This window comes from Vigna radiata, unplaced genomic scaffold (assembly GCF_000741045.1).
Source record: "Vigna radiata var. radiata cultivar VC1973A unplaced genomic scaffold, Vradiata_ver6 scaffold_134, whole genome shotgun sequence".
NCBI lineage: Eukaryota > Viridiplantae > Streptophyta > Magnoliopsida > Fabales > Fabaceae > Vigna > Vigna radiata.
The window spans coordinates 941,868-964,634 of NW_014543261.1; the positions used below are offsets into that span (position 1 = coordinate 941,868).

The 22,767-nt window shown below is 33.3% G+C and overlaps 4 protein-coding genes across 6 annotated transcripts; 3 read left to right on the forward strand and 1 right to left on the reverse strand.

The window, feature by feature from the left end:
- The first annotated feature begins 608 nt into the window (after window positions 1-608).
- On the forward strand, window positions 609-4,734 carry LOC106753561 (probable uridine nucleosidase 2). 2 transcript variants are annotated; one of them, XM_014635382.2, is made up of 10 exons: window positions 609-732; window positions 838-894; window positions 1,112-1,227; window positions 1,335-1,394; window positions 1,875-2,060; window positions 2,150-2,254; window positions 2,358-2,454; window positions 3,266-3,373; window positions 3,451-3,586; window positions 4,444-4,734. In XM_014635382.2, exons 2-10 carry the CDS (start codon window positions 840-842, stop codon window positions 4,550-4,552), a joined length of 972 nt encoding a protein of 323 aa, XP_014490868.1. In that variant the 5' UTR covers window positions 609-732; window positions 838-839; the 3' UTR covers window positions 4,553-4,734. The 2 variants fall into 2 exon arrangements, with proteins under 2 accessions (XP_014490868.1, XP_014490867.1); XM_014635381.2 differs by lacking the exon at window positions 609-732 and having other exon boundaries at window positions 739-894.
- Window positions 4,735-7,395: 2,661 nt separating this feature from the next.
- LOC106753599 lies at window positions 7,396-14,037 on the forward strand. Its single transcript, XM_014635420.2, has 6 exons — window positions 7,396-7,978; window positions 8,074-8,172; window positions 8,775-8,952; window positions 12,334-12,431; window positions 13,133-13,194; window positions 13,497-14,037. Exons 1-6 carry the CDS (start codon window positions 7,406-7,408, stop codon window positions 13,615-13,617), a joined length of 1,131 nt encoding a protein of 376 aa, XP_014490906.1. The 5' UTR covers window positions 7,396-7,405; the 3' UTR covers window positions 13,618-14,037.
- A 2,865-nt stretch (window positions 14,038-16,902) lies between these two features.
- Window positions 16,903-18,572, forward strand: LOC106753615 (pentatricopeptide repeat-containing protein At5g56310-like). The gene has a single exon (XM_014635438.2). It carries the CDS (start codon window positions 16,903-16,905, stop codon window positions 18,463-18,465), a length of 1,563 nt encoding a protein of 520 aa, XP_014490924.1. The 3' UTR covers window positions 18,466-18,572.
- A 1,645-nt stretch (window positions 18,573-20,217) lies between these two features.
- On the reverse strand, window positions 20,218-22,645 carry LOC106753611. 2 transcript variants are annotated; one of them, XM_014635432.2, is made up of 2 exons: window positions 22,540-22,645; window positions 20,218-20,871 (listed from the first exon to the last, which is right to left on the reverse strand). In XM_014635432.2, the coding sequence occupies exon 2, from the start codon at window positions 20,843-20,845 to the stop codon at window positions 20,459-20,461; it is 387 nt and encodes a 128-aa protein (XP_014490918.1). In that variant the 5' UTR covers window positions 20,846-20,871; window positions 22,540-22,645; the 3' UTR covers window positions 20,218-20,458. The 2 variants fall into 2 exon arrangements, with proteins under 2 accessions (XP_014490918.1, XP_022633308.1); XM_022777587.1 differs by lacking the exon at window positions 22,540-22,645 and adding an exon at window positions 22,200-22,218.
- Between the last annotated feature and the right edge of the window lie 122 nt (window positions 22,646-22,767).

The window sequence follows — 22,767 nt, forward strand, 5'->3', positions numbered from 1 at the left end:
TATTCTTAATATAATAAAAATTATATTATTAATACAATGGTTTTATTTCTATTAATAATATTTAAAATTTAATTCATTAATAATTAATATAATTACGTTCGGTTTGATATTTAATATTTGCTATATGTATTTATTTAGAAGTTTAACATTAATACCAAGATTTTAAATTTATAAAGAAGAAAAATAAAAAGTAAAAGATTTTTCATAATGTTTATTATATATTAAAATTATTATTTTTTAATAAACATGATAATTATTAAAGATAAAATACATATTTAATTACTTTAATTATTAATTTTGATTATTAATCATATTTAAATAAAATTAACAAAATTAACATTTTTTGTATTAAGAGTGTAATTACAAATTAAATATATTAGGATTGTCATTTATATTCTTTTGTTTATTTGCCTAAGAAAGGAAGATTGATTTTGGTTGGATAGGCGACATAAATAAAAGTTTGGTACATAGGCATTAGAGAAAGTACAAAGGGCAAAGTTTTGAGTCCTTTTCTCTCACTACCTCAATTTTCACTACAAAACAAAACAAGACCAACCCAGCATTCCACCAAAGGTTAATCTCTTTTGATTTTAAATATTGGTGTTGATTGCTCATTGCAGTGTACGACATTATTTTTTATGTTTATGAGACCAAACAAACACATTCCCGTAACGTCATGCGTCTTTACCATCGCACGTGGATTGCCTTGTTAATTAGAATAAGTAATCAAGGGTATGTTTATCTTTGTATTCCCCACTCCAATAAGAGATAACAGCATCAATTTCAATTCTGAATCTGATTTGGTTCTGAAAGAACTCAAGTAATTAGTTCTGACAGATATGGCACCTGATATGGAACCAAAGAAGATCATAATTGATACCGACCCTGGCATCGGTAACGTAACACAAATATCAGTCTTTCAATTTGTTTATTTTTTCCTTTTAACTTTGTTATTGTTTTGCTGATCCAAATCAATTTGAAGTCGTAAGTTTCTGTTTCTCAGCTCTGATCTCAGAAAAAAACTGACTCTTTTCTTTTATCAATTGGACACTTTGTCTGCTTGATTTCTGCAATTCCTTGTTTATCTGAGAATTTCCACCGGTTTCTGTAGATGATGCCATGGCAATATTCGTTGCTCTAAATTCACCAGAGGTTGAAGTTATTGGACTCACAACCATCTATGGAAATGTTTACACCACTCTGGCAACCAGAAATGCCTTGCATTTGGTAAGAACATTGGGACTGTTTCCCAAAAGGGTTTGTTCTCTATGGTGAATGAAATTGACCCTTGACTTAATAATGGTAAAAGCCTCTTACTTTACTTGCATATGCAGTTGGAGGTTGCTGGAAGGACAGATATACCCGTGGCAGAAGGATCACATCTGACATTAACTGTAAATCTGTCATACTTTGATCTTTATCGCTTTTACTTTATCGCTTTTGTTTTAGGTATTGTTTTGAATATATGAGCATTTAGAACGAATAGGTATATTTGATCTTTAATTGAATGCCTATACAAAAATCATATAATTTCGGTAGTTTATGCTATTTTTATTATATTCTCTGCACATTTGAAATTTTCAGTTAAGAACAAATGCGTAGTACTAATTTTTTACAGTCAACAAGCTATTATTTTTCTCATTTCAACCTGAATGAGCGGCAAAATTTTATCACTTTGCATACTTACTGCAGATAAGTAAACTATTTTTGCTGTCATTTGAAATCTGTTTTATTTCTTTTAGAATGCGTTGTAGTTTATTGCCTCATTGAAAAAGTTGAACCATGTTAGCAGCATGAAATTGAAAGTTCTTCTTCTGCAGTATTTCATTGCATTTGACTCTGCTAATTGTTGTCATCCTTGTCTCTTTGTGCAGAAAGGAACAAAACTTCGTATTGCAGATTTTGTCCATGGTGCAGATGGGCTTGGCAACCAAAATTTTCCTCCACCAAAGGGGAAGCCCATTGAAGAGTCAGCTGTTGCTTTTTTGGTTCGTCAAGCAAAACTTAATCCTGGGAAAGTCACTGTGGTGGCATTGGGCCCGCTTACAAATATTGCTTTGGTATAATATATCTACAATTTCCCCATAAGGCATTTTCATGTTACTCTTCATTCTGAGTTTCATTTCATGACAATGTTATATTTTTGCAGGCTGTACAGATGGATCCAGAATTTGCAAAGAACATTGCCCAGATTGTTATTCTTGGAGGAGCTTTTGCAGTAAATGGCAATGTGAATCCAGCAGCCGAAGCCAATGTTAGTATTTCCATCCTGTATTCAAATTCTTAATAACTTCCATAAAAATATTATATCATTCACAACTCAATCTGTCTAACTCATTGGTTGGATTTGGTTCTAGATATTTGGTGATCCAGATGCTGCAGATGTTGTATTTACAAGTGGGGCAGATATACTTGCAGTTGGGATAAATGTTACCCATCAAGTTATACTGACAAGTACCCCTTTCACAAATTCCTTGCCTCCTATTTGCTATACTTGTGTAGTCATTTTATCCAAGTTAAAGAAATAACTTTCCGTTTTAAGTCTTGTGTAGTTTACTATTTCTTCAATTTATAGTGATTTTATTTGATTTTTGTTTCAAAGTTCACGCACAGTTGATCTAGCAACATTTTGTAGGAATACTTTTAGTTTATTATTTAATAACTTTCCTCATATAAAGTTTAGCTCAGCCTAATCCACAGAAATGTCGCTGGATAAATAGTGAAATAGATTACTGTATAGTACATTTACTGTCTATCACACCCCAAAAAACATTTTGGAGGATAAGAGTTTTTTTCTATTCAAGCATGTTGTGTTTACCCCGGGCATAGGAGGGTGTCCCTTATTTAAAGTATGAGATTCTAGTATGGGGCTTATAGGGCCTTAGGCTCTTGAACTACAATAGCTAGGTTTCGTGGTATAGTTCTCCTAAGGTTCTTATGACAATCCAAAAGCTGTGACTAAGTTCAACAACCTCTTTTTCTCCTTTGATAGTCATCAATGGCCAACTCTTGCAAAGGTTTAAACTTTTTGCTGAAGGTTCATCAATGATGTTCATCCACAACATTTGGAAACCATGGTTTTGTGAAACCTACTCTGAAATTTGCTGTTGTGTTACTTTCACTTTTTAGAATTGATTAGAAGTTAGCATAGGTTAAACAGCATCAGCATGGTTCTATTTTAATTATGTTGTATGTCATTTAACTTTCTGTGGCAGCAGACTGACCACTGTTCTGGTTTACTCATCTAAAAAACAAAAATTACTAGGTTCTGATCGAGAAATTTTGGCAAATTCAAATGGAAAATATGCTCAATACCTGCACAAAATCTTAGATGTATATTTCTCTTACCATCTGGAGTCATACAATACCAAAGGTTTGTCTTCATAGTGCTTGCAGAATTGGTAGAAATCTAATAATCTATCTTACTAACTATTGTTACTTTGTATACAGGGGTTTATCTTCATGATCCAACTGTGGTTCTTGCAGCTGTTGATCCTTCACTTGTAACTTGTATAGAAGGTGTTGTCAGAGTCCAAACGAGTGGCATTACAAGGGGACTCACAGTACTCTTCAACAAACAGAAAAGGTAGAAACCACCTGAAAATGGATCAAGTTCCTATAGAATTAAGTCTAATTTTCATGCGTTTTGTTTTGTTATTTCTATATATGGGTTTCATGGTTTGTTGCAAAATGATTGATACGTGCGAAGATGCTGACCTAGTTAAGATCTTAGACTTGTGTAGTGATGTTTTTGCACACCTTTTTGTTATGGAAAAAAAGTATAATTTAAGTTAATTGTGTTTGTCTGCTTGCTACCTTTGACTTTGTTGATAGTTCTAATACTTAAATCATGCAAAATAGCTTGTTAAGATAGTATTAGAGTTCTTTTTGTCCGGAATTTTTTTCTCAAGAACATCAAAATAGTGCAGAAATGAACTTTTCTATATGTTCCCTTCTCATCTTTCATCAGGATTCTTAGGCTCGTAGCATTACCTTTTGAGCTTCTATTCTTAGTTTCAAGAAAAACTCTAGTCTTCTCATGTTTTAAGCCATTGTTCTAAAATCTCTTCCTTTCCTTTTCCTTTATACTCTGCTAATTCTCTGAATGAACCCTTTACTTGTTCATCCAAAGATTAAGCCGTCACCATATCACTGCTTTGTATCACCAATTCAGTCTCCACAAGGATGAATACTGGTGTTTTAGATTTTTTTTTGGGAATAATTTAGTGACAAACACTTTAAAGAAATAACGAGGAGGCATGCTAACCTTTGTAGGACCAAGTAGAAGGTCTTTTTGATTAAAGGCTTGCAACAATGAAAAGAACAATGTAATGGATGATTTTTGAAATGGAGTTACACACAATCCGTTTTTTGAATGTTTATTTCTTCACCATGTACTTCAAACTCAGTCAACTTTTGCATTTTTGTTCCATTCATTGCCAGGTTTGGTGAGATCCATGAATGGTCCAATAAGCCAACAGTAAAGGTAGCTGTGACAGTTGATGCTCCTAGAGTTATGAAACTGGTAATGGATCGCCTTTTGGACTCTTGAAGTAGCTATGAAGCATTCAAAAAGCTCTTTAGTTTATCCTTCTTATATTTGTGTTTTGTAGCTCTTGAGCTCTACCTTGAATTTCATTTCAATTTCAGTGTGAAAGGAAAAGTTCTATTACTTAATTGGTTAAATTTTCATTTGACTTCCAATTATAATATATGAGCAGCACTTGTATCTTACTTGTTGAATTCTAAGTTACATTATATCTAGTTCTTTTGTACAAACTGTAAATAGTTCCACTAATCAAATTGATTAAAAGTACACAAAGTTAAACATGGTAATTTTCTTTGTGTTGTCCTAAGATAAAATGTGATTATTACGTCAACTATTGGTTCAATACACAATCTCATTCTTGGTAATAAAATAAAATTTGTTTAAAGATTAGAAGAAAATTCTCACAAAAAGTACCGTTCCTTGTTCAAGAGGCTAATTTATGATTTACAAAGAAAACTTTCTCTCTTAAAGCCGTCCAATTATATTTCAAGACTTAGAAGTCTTTTTATTCTTTTAAATGTAACATATTCAATTCACTTAGAATCATGCGTAGAACATTAGTCTTTTATGCATGGAATGACTTTTATTTATGAACGTCCATTAAAGGATCTTTAGAAGCTTGCATGCTTGTTCATTTGATTTTTAGGCTTGCACCTCCAAATTTCATTATCAAAACAAATTCAACCTTGAAATATATATATAAAACGTAAAATAAAGTAGGTAAGCAGTAATTAATCCTTATCAAACATATTTATTATAACGTCTATATTTACTGATCAACCATGCATCCCTAAAATAAGTGCTATGTATAACGGTGAAGTTTAGGAGTGCATTCCATTACCATCTAGGAAATCTATTACTAGTTATAGGTAGATTTTCGTTATCAAAGTTGGTCTTGATGACACTATTAATCATATTAATCATCTTAAAGCTCGCATTGTGACTAAAGGTTATACACAAATTTTTGAATTATATTATGGTAATACTTTTTTTCTAGTAAAAAAGATGGCTTTTGTTTGCTTATTTATAGTCATGGTTGCTTTTCTACAATGACTTTTTATCACTTGGATGTCAAAAGTGCTTTTCTTAATGAAAATTTGTTGGCAAAAATTTATATGAAGCAACCTTTAGGTTTTGTTACTTAGGGGAAGCTTTCTAAATCGATGTGCTGTTTTTGCAAATCTGTATATGGCCTGAAGCAGTCTTGTAGGCTTGGCTTGGAAAATTTAGTTGTGTTGTTCAACAATTTGGTATGACTAGTGAGGCAGATCATTCAATCTTTTACCATCACTTAAGTGTTGCGTGTATTTATTTAATAGTATATGTTGATAACATTATTCTTATAGATAGTGACTACCATGACATCTCCTAAATGAAACAACACCTTTGCCAAATCTTTCATACCAAAGATTTTGTAAACTTAGATATTTCTTGGGAATTGAGGTTACACAATCCAATAATGATATTATTATATTTCAAAGGAAGTATGCATTGGATATTTTGGGAGAAACTGGGTTGATGAACTTAAAATTTGTTGACACACCCATGGATCATAATACCAAACTCCGACTTAATCTAGAAGACATCTCTCAGATCCTTAGAGGTACAAAAGATTAGTTGAAAAATGAACTATCTTACTATTAATCGTTTTGACATTTCTTTTGTAGTTAGCACGGTGAGTCAAATTTTCAACTTCCCATGTGTAGATAAATGGAATACTATCATTCGGAAAGGTTTGCTATATGATCACAATAATCATACTAAAGATGTATGTTATTCAGATGTTGATTGAACAATATCTCTTTTAAAAAAATGTTTACTTTTAGATATTGTGTATCCATTGGTAACAACTTAATCTCTTTCAAGAGTAAAATCAAATCGTTGTGGGAAGATCTAATGTAGAAATAGAGTATAAAGTTATGTCTTCAACCACTTAGGAACTTATTTGGTTTAAAAAATTACTTAAAGAGTTGTAATTTCATATGTCACTTAAATGATACTTATATGTGACTATTATACTCTTCTTCATATTAACATATTGGTTGTCATTTTATTTGAGAAAAGATTATATATAGACATTAAGACTAAAAAGTGATCAATTAGCAAATATTTTTATTAAGTCTTTACGAAGACTTATAATTAATTATATTTATAATAAACTCAATACCTTTGATTTATATGCATTAATTTGATGTAGAAGGTTAGATATAATTAAGATATTATTAGATATTATTAATTACTTGTTAATTTTGGATGTAATAAGCTTAGACTCATTTTTTTTATATTTTCTTGTTTATAAATGCATGACTTTATATGCTGAACAACAAATTCATCCTATCTTTTTCTTTTTTATTTTAACAACAAAGTATTGATTTTAAATTATAAGAATATAAAAGAGTGTCTATTAAAAAAAATGTTAAGTTTAATTATACCTTCTACTTTCGAGATAATGCTTTTATCTTAATTAGTAATTTTTGTCATCCATTTTCTTTAGTTACATATAATATATATATATATATATATATATATATATATATATATATATATATATATATATATATATATATATATATATATTTCAATGGTTTTCTTTCATTTTTATTCTTATGTTTTTCTTATTAATCCAACCACCAACATGTATCTATGAATAAAACAAGAGGTGGGAAACAAAAGTGCAAGACATGACCTTGGGAGATGAATTTCTCTTAATTATATTTTTCTATCTTAATTTAGATTAGTATTTGGTGATTTACTTTATTATAAATAAGAAAAATATCAATATGTCATGAAAAATTTTCTATTAATTTAGTTATAATTTAAAAGTAGAGAATGGAGGAATGAGGCTAAGTTAATAAAATGCGGAAAGTAGAATTAAACCTAAAGAGCCTAGGTGGGGCAGCTGCAGCTCCAACAGAGGGGAAACAACCTAGTAGCCGAAGGCAGAACAGAAAACAAGGATTGAGTTTTGCCACAATGGCTTTTACTTCTTGTTCCATTGCTTCTCGGTTTCTCCCTCCCAGAAAAAACTCCGCAATCCCTTTTCACTTAACAACATGCACAGCTTGGGCATTTCCCACTATTCTCACTCCACGACACCCACCGTTTTCGCTTTCTTCAACCTCCGCAACGTGCTCAGCAACGCCAAACTCAAACAACAACGCTACTTCCAATTCCATCAAGAACCATGAGAAAGAGAAGGAAGTGGAAGTGGAAGTGGAGGAGGAGCTTCCCTGGATTCAGGAGAAGGCTTTGGACCTCGTCGAGTTTACCGGCTCCGTTACCCAAGCCATTCCCGGACCCAGAGTGGGTCCCACCTCCCTCCCTTGGATTCTCGCTGTTCCTCTCGCTTACGCTACTCTCACTTTCGTCATTGCCTTCGTCAAGACCGTCAAAAAGTTCTCTTCTCCCAAAGCAAAACGCCGCAGACTGGTCTCTCATACTCGTCATTCCCTCCAATCCAACGTTTTTTCTGTCTCATCTTTGCACCTTTTAACTAACTTTTTTATGTTTCCCTTCATTTCCAGGTCAGTAAAAACGCCACCTTGTGCAAGTCGTTGGATGATTTAATTCAAAACGGAAGAGACCAAATTACGCACGAAGCTCTCGTCCAAATTCAGAACAAGGTGTGGTGCATCATTCTTATCTTCTACAGTCACTTATACTCCTTCAATTTCACCATTTCATACAGGGGATTTCATATTCATAACTCTGGTTGAAATCATTGGATTAATTTGCCTTTTTTTTGTGATTCTGCATATGGTTAACTTTGGATTTTTATGTAAGCAAACATTATCTTTTTCCTCTTTTGTGCTTTGCACAAGTTGATATTATATTTTAGTTTATAAAATTAATGTGAACAATGATCCTTCTGGTTGACCATAAATGCTGTTCTTGTAATGTAAAATAATGACAACTTTTAATTTATCCTGATAATATTCTTGATACTTCACAGACTAACTAATTTTTCTTGTATGACCTTAGAAAAAATATATTGGTGCTTGTGTCATTCCTAAGCATGATACATGCCAAGGTGAAATTGTTTGGAGTTTTTCAATGTAAAGGATCTTAATATCAGTCTTGGTCAGGAAATATTTCCTTGCCTTCCATTTGCTTGCCGGGGAAAATCTCATGGGAAAAAATAGTTTCTTTTTACTTGCCCTGACTACTTTTGTGTGCTTGTGCATGTGTCATATGATTTTAAGTAACAGGTGTATATCACATGCAGACAGGTTTTGGTTTGGAAGAAATTTTGCGCAAGTATATCCGCTATTCTCTAAATGAGAAAGCATTTAATCCTGACATGGTAGCTGATTTAATTCAGCTAAGAAGAGCTTCTATGTTAAGTGATTCACACGTTGCTGAGATTCTGAATGAAATTTCACGACGAATTGTGCGAGACAAAGGTAATGTATTTTTAACATTGGGCTAGATGTTTAGTTGATCACCCTTGGTGAATGGCTGTATGTTTTGGATAAGATCTAGCAAAAGTAATCAAATTCTCATAAACTGTCAAACGATTTATTTTTCTCTTTGTTATGTATATTCACAAGGGGTTAGTATCCCAGTATGTGGTGTCAAGTTAAACTTCACAGTGGTGGCATGTTAATTTGAACCTGTGACCTCCGGCTTCTACAGATCAATCCACACGCACTTGCTTAGTTCAAATGGTTTTTAAATGTGAGAAGAAGTGTAAAACAGAAAGCCTAATCTAAATTGTCGTAATTTCCTTCTAGGCTTCTTGCCATAGTTGATGTTAATTGAAAGCCGGCCTAATATACAGGTGGCCACGTAATAACAGAGGCAAAATTATTTTGTTATTTTAATTTTTCTTTGGCTTATTTTTCATTGAATTGAAGTATAAATTTGTCATTGACAATAATTCTTGTATGGTGTAAATGGTGTTAGAAATAATTATTAGATGTAATTATTAAATCTAAGTGTGATAGAGTAATCATTAAGTCTAAGTAGGAAGTAGTGTGTTGGAAACATCTATCAGATGTACCTTGGTGTTTAGTACAGACCTTTGATCTTCCATGCTCTCTTGTATAAGATTTTCCATTATAAATAGAAGATCATAAGAAGGGTCTTTCAAGCCCTCCAAAATATATTTTCTCTCTTTTTAATCTTAAGTAATGGAATAGTTTTTAGTAGTAAATAACTGGATGGTTATGGAGTAAGAGAATGTACTTGTGCAAAAAATATTGACAGGACTCTAAACAACCTACGGAGTTGCAAATGCCATTTTATCTTTTCCTTCCACAGACACTATCTAAATGCCCTTTTATCTTGTTATTGGCTATTGTAATTACATAAAAGAGTGTATGTTTACATATTGATGACTTTCATGGTTTCTTTCTTTCAACTAACTATCTCCTAAAGGAGTAAGCCTTGCAGAGATTGTCATAAGATCATACAAGAAAATAGGGAATAACTCTCATTATTAATACAAATAAAATCAAAATCAAATACTAAAGCCAACCAAATTTACGTCACATTTCAACGTTCTCCCTCAAGTTCAACCTCTTATAATTGTATGCACCATGCTTTCCGAATGTGTTAGTTATCCTTGCTCTGTATAGAGACTTCTTGAATCATTTGTTAATTGTTTATTGCAGCAATCAAATAAGCTAGCAATTCCTCAAACATTACCTTCTCATTATTAAAATAACAATCAATCTCAATAAGCTTGGTTTTCTGTTGAAGACTACATTGGATCCAATATGCAAGATTTCCTGGTTATTACAAATTAGAGTTATAGCTTGTATTTTACAGGAACGCTACTCTTGGAGAAGGTGTTTGTGCCATATGAGCTCAAATGAAGTGAGAATCATAGCTTGATACTCAATCTCTGCACTTGGTCTAGATCTTGATATGGATTTCTATCAGCTGGGCAACTTGCCCAAGGTCCTGATGGTCACTGTTTCTGTATGATGGAATTCTCCTAGAATTACTTTTATTGTATCTTGGAATTCTAGCTACCAAATATCAATGACAATCTTAGGGAGAATTCAGTAACTAAATAACAACACTTGCTACAAATGAAATGTCTGGTCTCATTATGGTCAAGTAATTTAGGTTTCCAACTAACCTTCCATATCTTCCCAAATCTAGAAAGACTCCCTTTGATATGGTAGCAACTTGACATTTGGATCCATATGGGTATTGATTGGCTTATGTGCAATCCAACATTATTTCTTCTAAACTATCTAGAGCACTTGGGGATTAACAATTCCTACCCTAAAATGAGCTATCCCAATTCCAAAGACATATCGCACCTGACCCATGCAAGCATGAGTGACATGACATCTATATGATCCATTAGACTATGGGGAGTGATATAAACAAATTATAGTATACAAGTGGGTCAAGATTTCACTTTACAAGCTGATTTTGTGATGTTGAGTTAGGTTGAAAACCATTTTCTAAGATGCCATAAAGCTTATTCTAACAAAGGTTGTTGAGCTTATCATGTCATTCACTGTCAGGTCACTAACGAACCACCCACAAATATCTAATCCTATACTTGAGATGTCCATTCTCTAACATGAGGAGATGTGTTCAATATCTCACATTGGCTAAAAATATGATCAAGTTATAGTATATAAGTGGGGGCAAATTTCACTTTACAAGCCAATTTTGTATGGTTGGGTTATGTTTAAAGTTTATTTTCTAAGATAGTATCAAAGTCCATTTGTGTTGAAGATCCCAATCTCAAATTGACAAAAGATAGACCAAATTATACCCTCAATAAAAAACTTGATGAGTAAAAAGTTTGAGAAGTTGGGTGTACCATACTATGGTCCTTATCAAATCTAAAAGGAAAAATGCAGCAATTTGCCAATAATAGCTGCTTCCTGCCAATAGTGTGAACTCTGTTCACCCAGGTTTCCCTGTATCATTATTAAAGAGAGTTGTTGCCCCTTCCACTGTGATTCAAACCTCTTCCTTCATCTTTGATAGATGACTTGGAATTACGAATCAGAAGCAATTCCCAGTCTTTCACACTGAGGACAAAGTAAATATTTTGAAGGGGTGTATTGTTATGTCCCCAATTAATAAATTCTATACCGTAGAATGTCTACATGGGCCAAATTAGAGACCTCTGACGCTGCTGTATTAGCTGAATAAAGAATATGGAAAAGGGGGATAGTTACAATAGAGAGGAGATAACCAATTAGAAAGAGCATCAGTTTTGATAGTTGGAGAGTTTGCTCAAGAGATAGGGTTTTTTAGTTTCCCACAGTTGTATCTCATTCTTTCCACTGGAGGAAATCCTTCTTAGAAAGTCTCAGAGCAGTAATGCAGATCCTCTTGCGTTCTTTTTCTTTCTTCCTCCTTACTTTGCTTTACCAGTATCTTGCAGCTTGCCTTAGTTTACCAATATTTGTGGTAATTTGTTTTATTTGCTTTAGCATCGTATATTTCTGCATGATCTTTTCATATATATTTATTCTCTAATTCTTGAAGCATGAATCAGAGTTTAAATTTGAAATAGCTGCACTTATTGTGAAGTTGCAAAACTTTTATAAAGTGCTGTTTTTAAGACAGCAGCTATTTTGAGCCTAACATGCTTTTAAATAATAGTAACTTGAGAGATAGAAAGACCAGGTATTGACTATAAGAGAGTAGAGAACTGATCTCTGTCTCCCCCTTCAATTTTTTATTTTTTTTTCATTCAGTCTGAGAAATATATTGCCTTACGAATGTAATTACGTGAATCTGTTTAAATTCGGGACCCCATTATTTTTATTCGCTGACTGCAATTACATTTGAATTATTTTTAGGCCCTATTGTGATGGATAAGTCAGGTTATACTGAAAAGGGTTTCAAGAGAAAAATAGCTGTCCAGGCCCTTTTTGGAAAGGTCTTCTATCTGTCCGAGGTAAGTGACCAAACTATCAATTAGATAGAAATTCTGTTGTCTATTTGTTTATCTAGCATAAAATAAGCACTTTTAAATGTCTTTGGTTCCATTGGATATGGTTGGTTTTATTTTGTTTCTAGGATTTCTTGAACAAATATTTGGAAACCATGACACTGAAATTAAGTGTTGTATTTTTACAGGAAAAATTATTTTTTTTGTAATTTAAAATGTGTTAGGGAAATTCTTAAAACGTTGCACCTAGTTTAATTATGGTTTCAGGAAGAAATATGTTATTCTTGGGTGTGTATTAGCTTAAAATTGGAGTAAATAATTGCTTACTGTTCCGGAAGTTTGATATTATATTTTTCAATTTTTTAATGTAAAAAGGCCCATGGCAGGGTTAATCTTGGCACAATGGTAAGTCTGTTGCCTTGTGACTTTGAAAACATTTTTTGTCAATCAATTTTTTAATGAAAAGGCTCCCGAGGCTGATTCTTGGTTCACCGTAGGATTGTTTCCTTGTGACTGAAGCCATGGTTAAAAGTCTTGGAAACAGCCTCTACACTGGTGGGAGTAAGGCTACATCTATCATACCCAAGTCCCATATGTGGATAGTCTTGTGCATTTAAAAGGCATTGAATGACCATACTAGTAATTATGTCTGTTATGAGTTTAATGTATGACTTGATTAAAATTTTCTCCTACTAATCTGTTTCCAGCTGCCAGAGTTTTGTTCAAGAGATAGCTCCTTGGTTGTAAAGGAAATCTTCGGTGTTACAGAGTATGCTCTATACGCTTTCTTTTATGGTTGTTTCAATCAATATTTAGAATCTTACTTCTTACCGCTCTTTCACTTGAATTCTATTGACAAACTTGATAACTCTATCAGCATTCTTATGCAAAACATCAAAGAGTTCAGATGACTAGGATGTGTAGAAGCATGCTAGAAATCCATTTGAACATGTTTTTTTTTTTTCTTTCTATTTTATGAACAAACTGTCTCTGTCATCAAAATAAGAACATAGGAAGTAATGACAAACCATTGTACATACTAAGGGAGAATGTTTTGTTTTCCTTTCTCAGTGAAGATGCTGACAAACTCAGAATCCACACGGTGTCTGAAGCTGGGAGTCTTGATGCACTTGAGAAGATGGTTGATGGTTCAGATTCAGAGGATGCTAGTGACGACGTCGAGGCCTCTTAGTGCAATCATATTGCAGTGTTTACCATTCGAAATGGCTAAATAATACTTGATGTGAAAATTAATGGTACAACATCATCGGCCTCCATCCAAAAGATAAGATCTCAGAGGAAATGCAGTGATTGTCATTACTTTGGACTCTACTTTTTGTACTTTTCAGTGCAACTGCTTACATACTTCCAAGATCTATTATTTGCATGATATTTTTGTTATAACTTATAACTGTTATAGGCCAGTCTTAGCGGCATTGATGTTTTAGACTGGCTCTCAAGAAATTCGCTAACAAAATTCTTAGAGATATATTTGGGTATAGATATAGAATCATATATGTTCCTTTAGTATCACACTTTGACACACAAAGAGCCAATTCGTGTCTTGATTTCAGTTTCAAATGGTGTGGTTGGGCACCGCTTTCTTTGATTAGTCACCTCTTCGTTGGACATGGAACTGTCTTATATAATGTAATATGGCTGAGCTATTTTTCCTTGGATGGTTATTGAAGTTATTCTCAACGGAGTAGTCTTTCTTTAACTTTCTAAACTTTCATGAATGGGTGGGAAATAGCCTTGTGGTAAAGGAGATCCAGACCTTCAAATCAAAATCTTAAAAAAAATATTTTTTTATTACTTTGAAAAGCACGTGTCGTTAACGTTGTATCGAGATTGACAAGGTAGTCGGTCAGAGACCTGTATGAAAGGTCTGATCAAGACCAACAAGGTAGTTGGCAGGAAACTGTATGGAAGGTTCAACAAGGTAGGGAACTTAAAGATCAGTTGAAGAGTGATGGTTTCTAAGCTAGGGAAACATAGTCTCTGATAAGAATGAAGTATCATAAAAGTTATAATAAGTTTAAAAATCACAAGTATACGGTTGGATCTTTTTAGTAGGTGACAACATTAAAGTCAATAATAAAAAGAATGTTTCAAGAAAAATGGTTTGCACGGGGAAGGTTTGATCTTAGGTTAAGGTGGAGGATTTTAAGTACCAGAAGAAGAAGCACACTGCATAAGGAAAGGAAAAGAAAAGTCTTAAGTAGCTGAATGGGTGGTCGCAATAGCTGGTGATGAAGTGGTTACCACATATTCTCTAATTCAAAGATACGAGTTACGAATTTTGTGCTTGGACTAAGGGTTTTGGTTTCATTCGGGGTCGTATATCACTTGTGAGGTCATCTGTATGCTAAATGGTCATGGTTGCCTACAAGAGGGAGTTAGAGTTAAGTTGGTAGTTTTGCTAGAGTGTTGGCCAAGTGAAGATTACTTGTATATGTGGCATGTCTCGTGGTGTTCAAAGAATTCAAATTCAAAATCTATATGGATGGTTTCCTTTGCAAGTTTAAGGCATAATCTCAAGGGTGGCTTGATTGTTCTCCAGTCTTATTCTTGTGGATTGTGGTCTTTAAGAGACATTCCTTCTTTAAAGAAGGTGAGTTAGTAGTTCTGCATCAAGTGAGGATTAAGTTGAAAAGTGAAGGCAAAGTGTCATGAGAATCAGAGTAGTCAGACAAAGGAAAGTAAAAATTAGGCGTATAAAATCTTAGTTGTGGAAGAGTTTCTATATGTGTTCCAAAGTAGGTACTATAATTACCACCTAGGAGTGGTGAGGTTCACTATTGCTGTGGTGTTTGAAATATAACCAATGTCAATATTTTCTAAATAGATAGTTCCTATTGGGAGTGGGAAGTAAAAGAAGTATGTGGGGGAGCTATTAGAGAAGTAGTGGTTTAGACTCAGTCTAAACACCAAATAACTACAAGTTTGGTGAATCTTGAAGAAGAAATTATGGTATGTCAAATCGTTCAAAGGTAAGTTTAACTATGGAAGGAGTGGTTATTAGAACATGTGTTTTTATTTAAAAAATTTAACATTAACTTGTATATTTATTTTTTATAGGATCATATTGCACAATATGTCTACATTTTACTTTAACAACAATATTTGCATACATATTTCATTTTAATATAATATATAACTTAAAAGTTTAATACTAAATTTCAATCGTATAACAATATTGTTTTACTAAACATAACTAATCAATTATGTCAATTTTATAATTTAAAACAAACAAATTTATATCCAAATATTATATTTTAATTTTGTTATTATTATTATTATTATCAGTACTAATATCATCATCATCGTTATTATTAGTAAAGATTTATAGGTCAAATCTGTCACTATCTTATATCTACTCAGTATCGCCAAGATTAAAAATGAGTATGTATCTATCTTATATCTACTCAGTATGACCAGGATTAAAAATAAATATATGTCTTGTGGTTTGACAAAGATTAATATTCATAAAAAAACTAATTATAATTATATCAATATTTTTATTAAGAAATACTCAATTATCTATTAACATTAAAAGATATATACTTACTATTTAACCTTAACAATATTTAGCACATCTCATATACTTATAGTTCCAAGTTTAACTTATAAATCTTCTAGTTTGTTTTAAATTATCTAAATATTCATTTACTTGGTAAATACTTTCTTACACCTCATCATGATTCTTGTTTTTTCTTCAACGATATATTAAACTTAAACTTTCCAAACATAGACACTAAAATATTCACAAGAAAACTAATTAATTATATTAATAATTTTAGTGAGAAATATCAATTTTCTACTAACTTAAGTAAATTTTGATATTCATAGTAAATCATCAAAAATAGAATATAAATTTATATATTTAATAAAGTGAGATTGAATTTTATAATATATATATATATATATATATATATATATAATAGTAATAATAATAATAATAATAATAATAATAAACTTAACTTAATCTTCTTCTTTTTAATTTTAAACATATTTTTATTTTTATCAAAATTATTTATATTGTTATTACTTCTTCAATAGATAATTAGTCCTATTAATATATTTTTATTTACTTTTTTAAACTGCTCTTAACATGTATTTAAATATGTAATAATTTCATTTTTCAAAATAAATATTTTAATATAATAATTTTTATTTTAATAATATATATATATATATATATATATGTTTATTTGTTAAATATCAAAGTATGCACAGTTAAAATAAATATCATAGTATGTTACTCCTACAACAATTTTGAAGTTTTATTAACAAATAGTTTTCTAATTATTTCGGAAACAATTCGAATGTAATTAATAATGTTTGAAAATTCCATACTTTATAACTTTTTAAAAATATTTAAAATTTGCTCATAATGAATAATTACAATGTAATATGAATTTGTTTTGATGGTAAGAATGATAGAGGTGAACCTGGAGAAGAACAGTGGGCATCTATGGTTTTGGAATTACATGGAAAGGTGCGTGATGTAAGGCCATGTCTGCAACGGTTATTCTCCTTGCTTCCAAGATCAAAGCATTCAAATGCTATAGCAGCTGCTTTGTCGTTGCTCCAATCTGAACCATCTTCACCAAACTCAAGCCTTCATGCTTACCAGAGCTCTCGAGAAAGACCCACCATCTTCCTCTACAACAACCTCATCTCTGCTCTATCTTCACACAATCCCACTCTTGCCATTTCTCTCTTCAACGCCATTCGCCTCCATGGCTTGCGACCCGACTCTTACTCTTTTCCTTTTGCTCTCAAGGCCGTTGCTTCTTCACCTTCCCTCCGTCTCGGCCGCCAGATTCATTCTCAAGCCATTCTTTCCGGCTTCGCCACCCATCCCACTGTCGTCACCTCCCTCATTCACATGTATTCCTCCTGCGCTAACGCTTCCTCTGCCCGCAAGCTATTTGATGCCGCCGCTTTCAAACACGTTTCTCTCTGGAACGCTATGCTAGCCGGTTATGCCAAGCTGGGTGATCTATACAATGCCCGCAATCTGTTTGAATCTATGCCTGAAAAGGATAGGGGTGTTGTTTCATGGACTACTCTTATTTCGGGATACACGCACACTCACAGTCCTCAGCAGGCTATCACGCTTTTCCGCACTATGCTGCTCCACAACGTGCAGCCGGATAAAATTGCCATTTTGGCTGTGCTCTCTGCGTGTGCCGACTTGGGTGCTCTCCAGTTGGGAGTGTGGATTCACAACTACATTGAAAAGCATAAACTGCCTAAGATTGTATCACTTTATAACTCTCTCATAGACATGTATGCCAAATCGGGTGACATAATTAAAGCACGCCAACTGTTTGAGAGTATGGAGCGTAAAACGATTATAACCTGGACAACCATGATTGCTGGACTTGCTTTACATGGTCTGGGAAAGGAGGCCCTCGAGCTATTTTCTTGCATGGAGAAGGCTGAAATCAGGCCAAATGAAGTGACCTTTATCACCATCCTTTCTGCTTGTAGCCATGCTGGATTGGTTGAACTAGGCCGCTATTATTTCACGTGTATGAGATCCAAATATGGAATTGAACCAAAGATAGAGCACTACGGGTGCATGGTTGATTTGCTTGGCCGTGGTGGCTATCTTGAGGAAGCAAAGGAGCTAGTTAGGTTGATGCCGTCTGAAGCCAATGCAGCTGTATGGGGATCCCTTCTNGCTGCTTCANATAGATACGGCGATGCTGCGCTGGCAGCGNAAGCTTTGCGCCATCTAAGTGTGATNGAGCCCCAGAATTGTGGGAATTATTCTCTCCTATCCAATACTTACGCTGCGCTTGGTAGGTGGAAGGAAGCTGGTATGGTGAGGAAGGTTATGCGGGATACGGGTATGGAAAAGGTGGCAGGTGTCAGTTTTATTGAGGTGAACAATACAGTNTATGAATTCATCGCGGGAGACAGATTAAACATCAAATTTGTTGACATTTGTCATGTCCTACAAAGCATAAACGGGCAACTCAAGATGATTGATGTGAAAAGGGAACAATCCATAGAACTATATTGATGGAAGAGTTTAAAGCCTTGTGATTTGATGCTTCTAACTATGAGTAGGTGGATGATGAAATTGTAGTTTGAGTTGTAATGTTTGTATTTGATTTGTGAGTTATCTTATTTGGTTCTGATCCTGTATAGACAAATAATTTTGAAGTCTCTCGTTTAAAGTCTAATTGAACAGTAAAATTTTAATGGATTATAAAAATATTCTTCACCAGTTAACTACTTAAAGAATAATCACGTTGAATTAAAACGTTTTTTTGTTAATAATGATTTTTTAAATGGACTAAATTTTATTTTAATGGATTAAAAGTAACAACTTTATATAACTTTACATAAGAACAATATTATATTATGTCAGATTTAAGAAGAAAATATTTTTTTAAAGATAGTTATAAATTTTAAAAAATGTTTATTTTCTAAAATAAATGAAAAATAAAATTAATTTGAATTTTTTATGTGTATTGATTTGAAACTTTAATGTATGTATATGTTTCAATAAAACAATATTATATTTATTTTTCAAATTATAATTGTTAATGGAATTTGCATTGTAGTCTTCGTTGAGGTGGTGGAAGGTGATTGGATTGGAAATATGTTTCTTAAGTTGAAAAGTGGAGGGAGAGTTGGATGTTATATGTAAAATAGCAAGTATGATTTTCAGAGTATTAAAAGGCATTTAATGACTATTAAAAGAATATAATAAAACTACCAAGATTGAGTAATGGACCCTTATTTGGCCATTTCATTAGACACATCACTATATACATAAGTTCCTTCAGTCTCAAGTTTGATTTAGCCTAAGGAATGTTTGTAATTGTCCTTAAGGTTTGGCTCTACCGAATTGTAGAGTTTGTTAGTGGTTTGGCCAGTCGAGCACACATATCATTTGACCATTCTCGTGGATTTGTAGGTGTATTGGCCATTTAGTCAAGCTTGCAGATGGATTGACCATTCGACCAAGCTCATATATCATTTAACCACTTGACTGAGTTTGTAGGTGGATTTGCTATTCAGCCAAACTCATATATCGTTTAGTCATTCAGTCGAGCTTGTAAGTAGATTGGTCATTCAGTCAAACTCATATAATGTTTGGTCATTCAACCAAGCTTGCATGTAAATGGAACATTCGACCGAGCTCATATGTCGTTTGGCAATTCAACTGAGCTTGCTTGTAAATTGGCCATTTGGCCAAGCTTGTCGTTTGGTCATTCATTTGTTCTTGTAAATTGACAATTCGGTCGAGTTCGTTCAAAAGCCACTATGTAAGAAGCATCCTTTTATCTTTTGTTGTTTAGTTTAAAGCAAGCTTTATAGTAGACTATCGACTGGTAAGCTCAATTTGGTGTTGCTAAATTAATGGATTATTAAATCCTCTATCAATCTGTGAAAAAAATTCAACTTATTTTAGGTCAAGGAATAGGGAGAGTAACTCTAGATATGGCTATAATAGCATCCTCACAAGGAAAAACACTTGTCATTCCTAACACAAAAGTATGGAACAAGCCATCTATTCTTATACATATATATCTATTACTAACAAATGTTACTTGGAAAAGTTACATTTAGAAATTCATCACAAGAGCATAGAAACTCACGGGGCTTCCAAATCCAAAGATAAATAGGTTTTACTTCCCCTTCAAGTCAATCTATATTAGTCATTTTGATGGTTAAAATTTTGAAGCAAGGTCAAGAAAAACAATCCAATGGCATGAATCTTACAAGAAAATTTCCATAACTCCAATCGGGATGCAAGTTGAACTGAATTTTAAAGTGATACGAAATCAATTCAAAACTTTAATTAGAAAGGAAAAACCAATCTTCAGTGTACAAAACATTCCCTCCTGACAATCATACGGACATATTCTTAGAAGGGGTGATTATGAATTGAAACACATAACAAAAGTTAATCATCAAGTAAGCCCAAAAGCAGGTGTAACATAATGAACCATCTCTTAAAGACAGTTTGTAACAAACCTTCCCAAATTAGAGGAGGAGCCAAATCAAAGTTTTCCCTTGTCTTCTTCCTTCATCTTCTTCTGCCACCTTCTCTTCTTGTAATCCTGCAACATCTGGGGCATCTTCTCCATCAACTTTGCCGTGTTTTCCCGCTTCTCGGCGGATATCCTATCACATTTGTGTCCTTTTCTCCTGGTCTTCATCTCCTTTCTTTCAGGATCATAAGGCCAATCTTCCCCAGCAAGGAGCACTTCCTTTCGCAGTCTGGCACGTCGTCGAGCACTGATACTCAGTGGCTTCCACGCGCCCAGGTTCCAGTATCCCCATACTCCCTTAGCAAGTTCATCCTTGTATTTCACTAACTTCTCACGCCAGGGATACTGATATTCTGCTACTGCCTTTGTCACCGAACCAACACCCTTGCCCGCCATAAGGTAGCAACAAACTCTTGTGCTCTCTACACATGACAATAGCCACTCAATCAGGCAAGTTCACAAACAACTTCTAGGCCAAAATTTTTTCTATTTTTGACCAAATGATTACAGACTACATTCATATTGCTTATTCTCTGAAAATTAAATATATAATGAGAGAAACAATAAAATTCCAGAGAGATAAAACATACTGTGAATAGAAAAAGTGAAGAAGCAACCAAAATTCAATTTAGGTCATGATTTCAGAAAAGAAGCGATCAGATATAATTCATAATTGAAGAAATTGAATGTTTGTTCATTGCTAGGGATTCAGATAAGCCCAAATCCTTAAATGGTTTTATTTCTTCATTTTCTTCCACCATTGGTAGTTTCTCACCTGTTGATAATTTTGAACTTAAAACTTAAATAACTCCATATGGTCAAAAATCATAAACATCAAAAGCAACCAAACAAAATAACTACTGAGGCCATAAAATAATAAGAAGAAAGAATATAAGAATAAATATCAAATCATAACTCATCCAACAACTACCAAAACCCAGCTATATGCACGAACGATCGACGGTGATGGAAGGGAGCTTGTTGAAATTTGTAATTCATTTATAATAGGGTACAATAAATCAAAGATTGTTTCCTATTGGAGGTCCTCACCATTTTATCAATAGCAATAAAGTGTATCTTACCATGGTTTCATGTGTTTGTGTGTACTATAAATATGTTAAGGCTTGAATTGTTGATGTGAACAGATTATTTTTCGTGTTAGCAAAGAATTCGCTGGACCCATTATCATATTTTCATTCCGAATTACATAAATCTACACTCATTTGGTAGTTCCCCTTTGAGTCTGTGGGAGTGAGATTCTGGAGAAGATGCAACTCTAGCTACCAAGTTTCAGTTGGGGCAGGCTTCATGCATGTTTCACCAGTGTTATACCAAAACTATGTATTAAAATTTTCCCATGAGTGTAGAAAATCCAATTTAGTGAGGCACAAATAAAGGACTAGATCATCAATCCTACCTAAACAACTGTTTTTTTACTGAACACCTTGGTTGCTACAGAGAAAAGCATTGAAGAAGAAGATAAAGCCATATATCTCACATTAAGCACACCTCGGTTGCTTTGTGACACATTAATAGGGTTCACTGTCCTAAAGAATCTTGTGGTTCTTAAATAAAAAAAATAAAAAAAATCTTAAATCATATGAACTAAAAAAACCTAATGGAAACTGGTAGTATATGAAAGAAAATAGATGATATTCTAGGAGAACAACTCCTTTCCAGCAGCAATATAACTCCAGCTTAGAAAAAGAAACCAGGAAACAGAAAATGGCAATGCAGAATAGAAGACAACAGCTATAGTTGCAAGAGGCGAACTCTGTTCCCAACGCAAATGCCTAACTGATTCCTCACCCAATTTCCATTCTCCCCTTTGCTACTCTCTCCCCTAACCTATAAACACGTCATTCGTGGACAATGATAAAGGATATCTCTCCTTTTTGTTGAGATACATTAGCTGCTCCATATCTCAATGAAAAAAGGGTTTAAGTTTATCTCAATGAAAAAACCCTAAAAAGTAAATACTAACGTGCCTAAAGTGGTGAGTTGTATGCAGACAAAAAGTGGGGAGAAAATAAATTAGCATATTTATGGTGAAAATAAAAAAAAAAAATGAGGGATTTTGGATTGCGTACCAGTGGGTTTTGGTCATGTGATTCTTCTTCTTCTTCCGTGTTCCCACCCTTCTTCCCCTGTACCAAAGAGAGACAACAACTGAGAGAGAGAGTTGTGTTTTCTTCTATAACAATAACAATGTAGATAAACCTTGAACAAAAATAATTAAATAATAACAACAAATTCAAAATTAATACTTAAAATAAAAAGTAAGAAAATTAAATTAATCACCGTAACATAATATGAAT

What these genes read in the sequence shown, in the direction of transcription:
- LOC106753561 (XM_014635382.2), top strand. Translation starts at nt 840, where the DNA reads ATGGCACCTGATATGGAACCAAAGAAGATCATAATTGATACCGACCCT. An exon ending in TGATACCGACCCTGGCATCG is followed by an intron (nt 895 to 1,111) that starts GTAACGTAACAC and finishes CGGTTTCTGTAG; the next exon opens with ATGATGCCATGGCAATATTC. An exon ending in CCAGAAATGCCTTGCATTTG is followed by an intron (nt 1,228 to 1,334) that starts GTAAGAACATTG and finishes TTGCATATGCAG; the next exon opens with TTGGAGGTTGCTGGAAGGAC.
- LOC106753599 (XM_014635420.2), top strand. Translation starts at nt 7,406, where the DNA reads ATGCGGAAAGTAGAATTAAACCTAAAGAGCCTAGGTGGGGCAGCTGCA. An exon ending in TCGTCCAAATTCAGAACAAG is followed by an intron (nt 8,173 to 8,774) that starts GTGTGGTGCATC and finishes TATCACATGCAG; the next exon opens with ACAGGTTTTGGTTTGGAAGA. An exon ending in AGGTCTTCTATCTGTCCGAG is followed by an intron (nt 12,432 to 13,132) that starts GTAAGTGACCAA and finishes ATCTGTTTCCAG; the next exon opens with CTGCCAGAGTTTTGTTCAAG.
- LOC106753611 (XM_014635432.2), bottom strand. Translation starts at nt 20,845, where the DNA reads ATGGCGGGCAAGGGTGTTGGTTCGGTGACAAAGGCAGTAGCAGAATAT.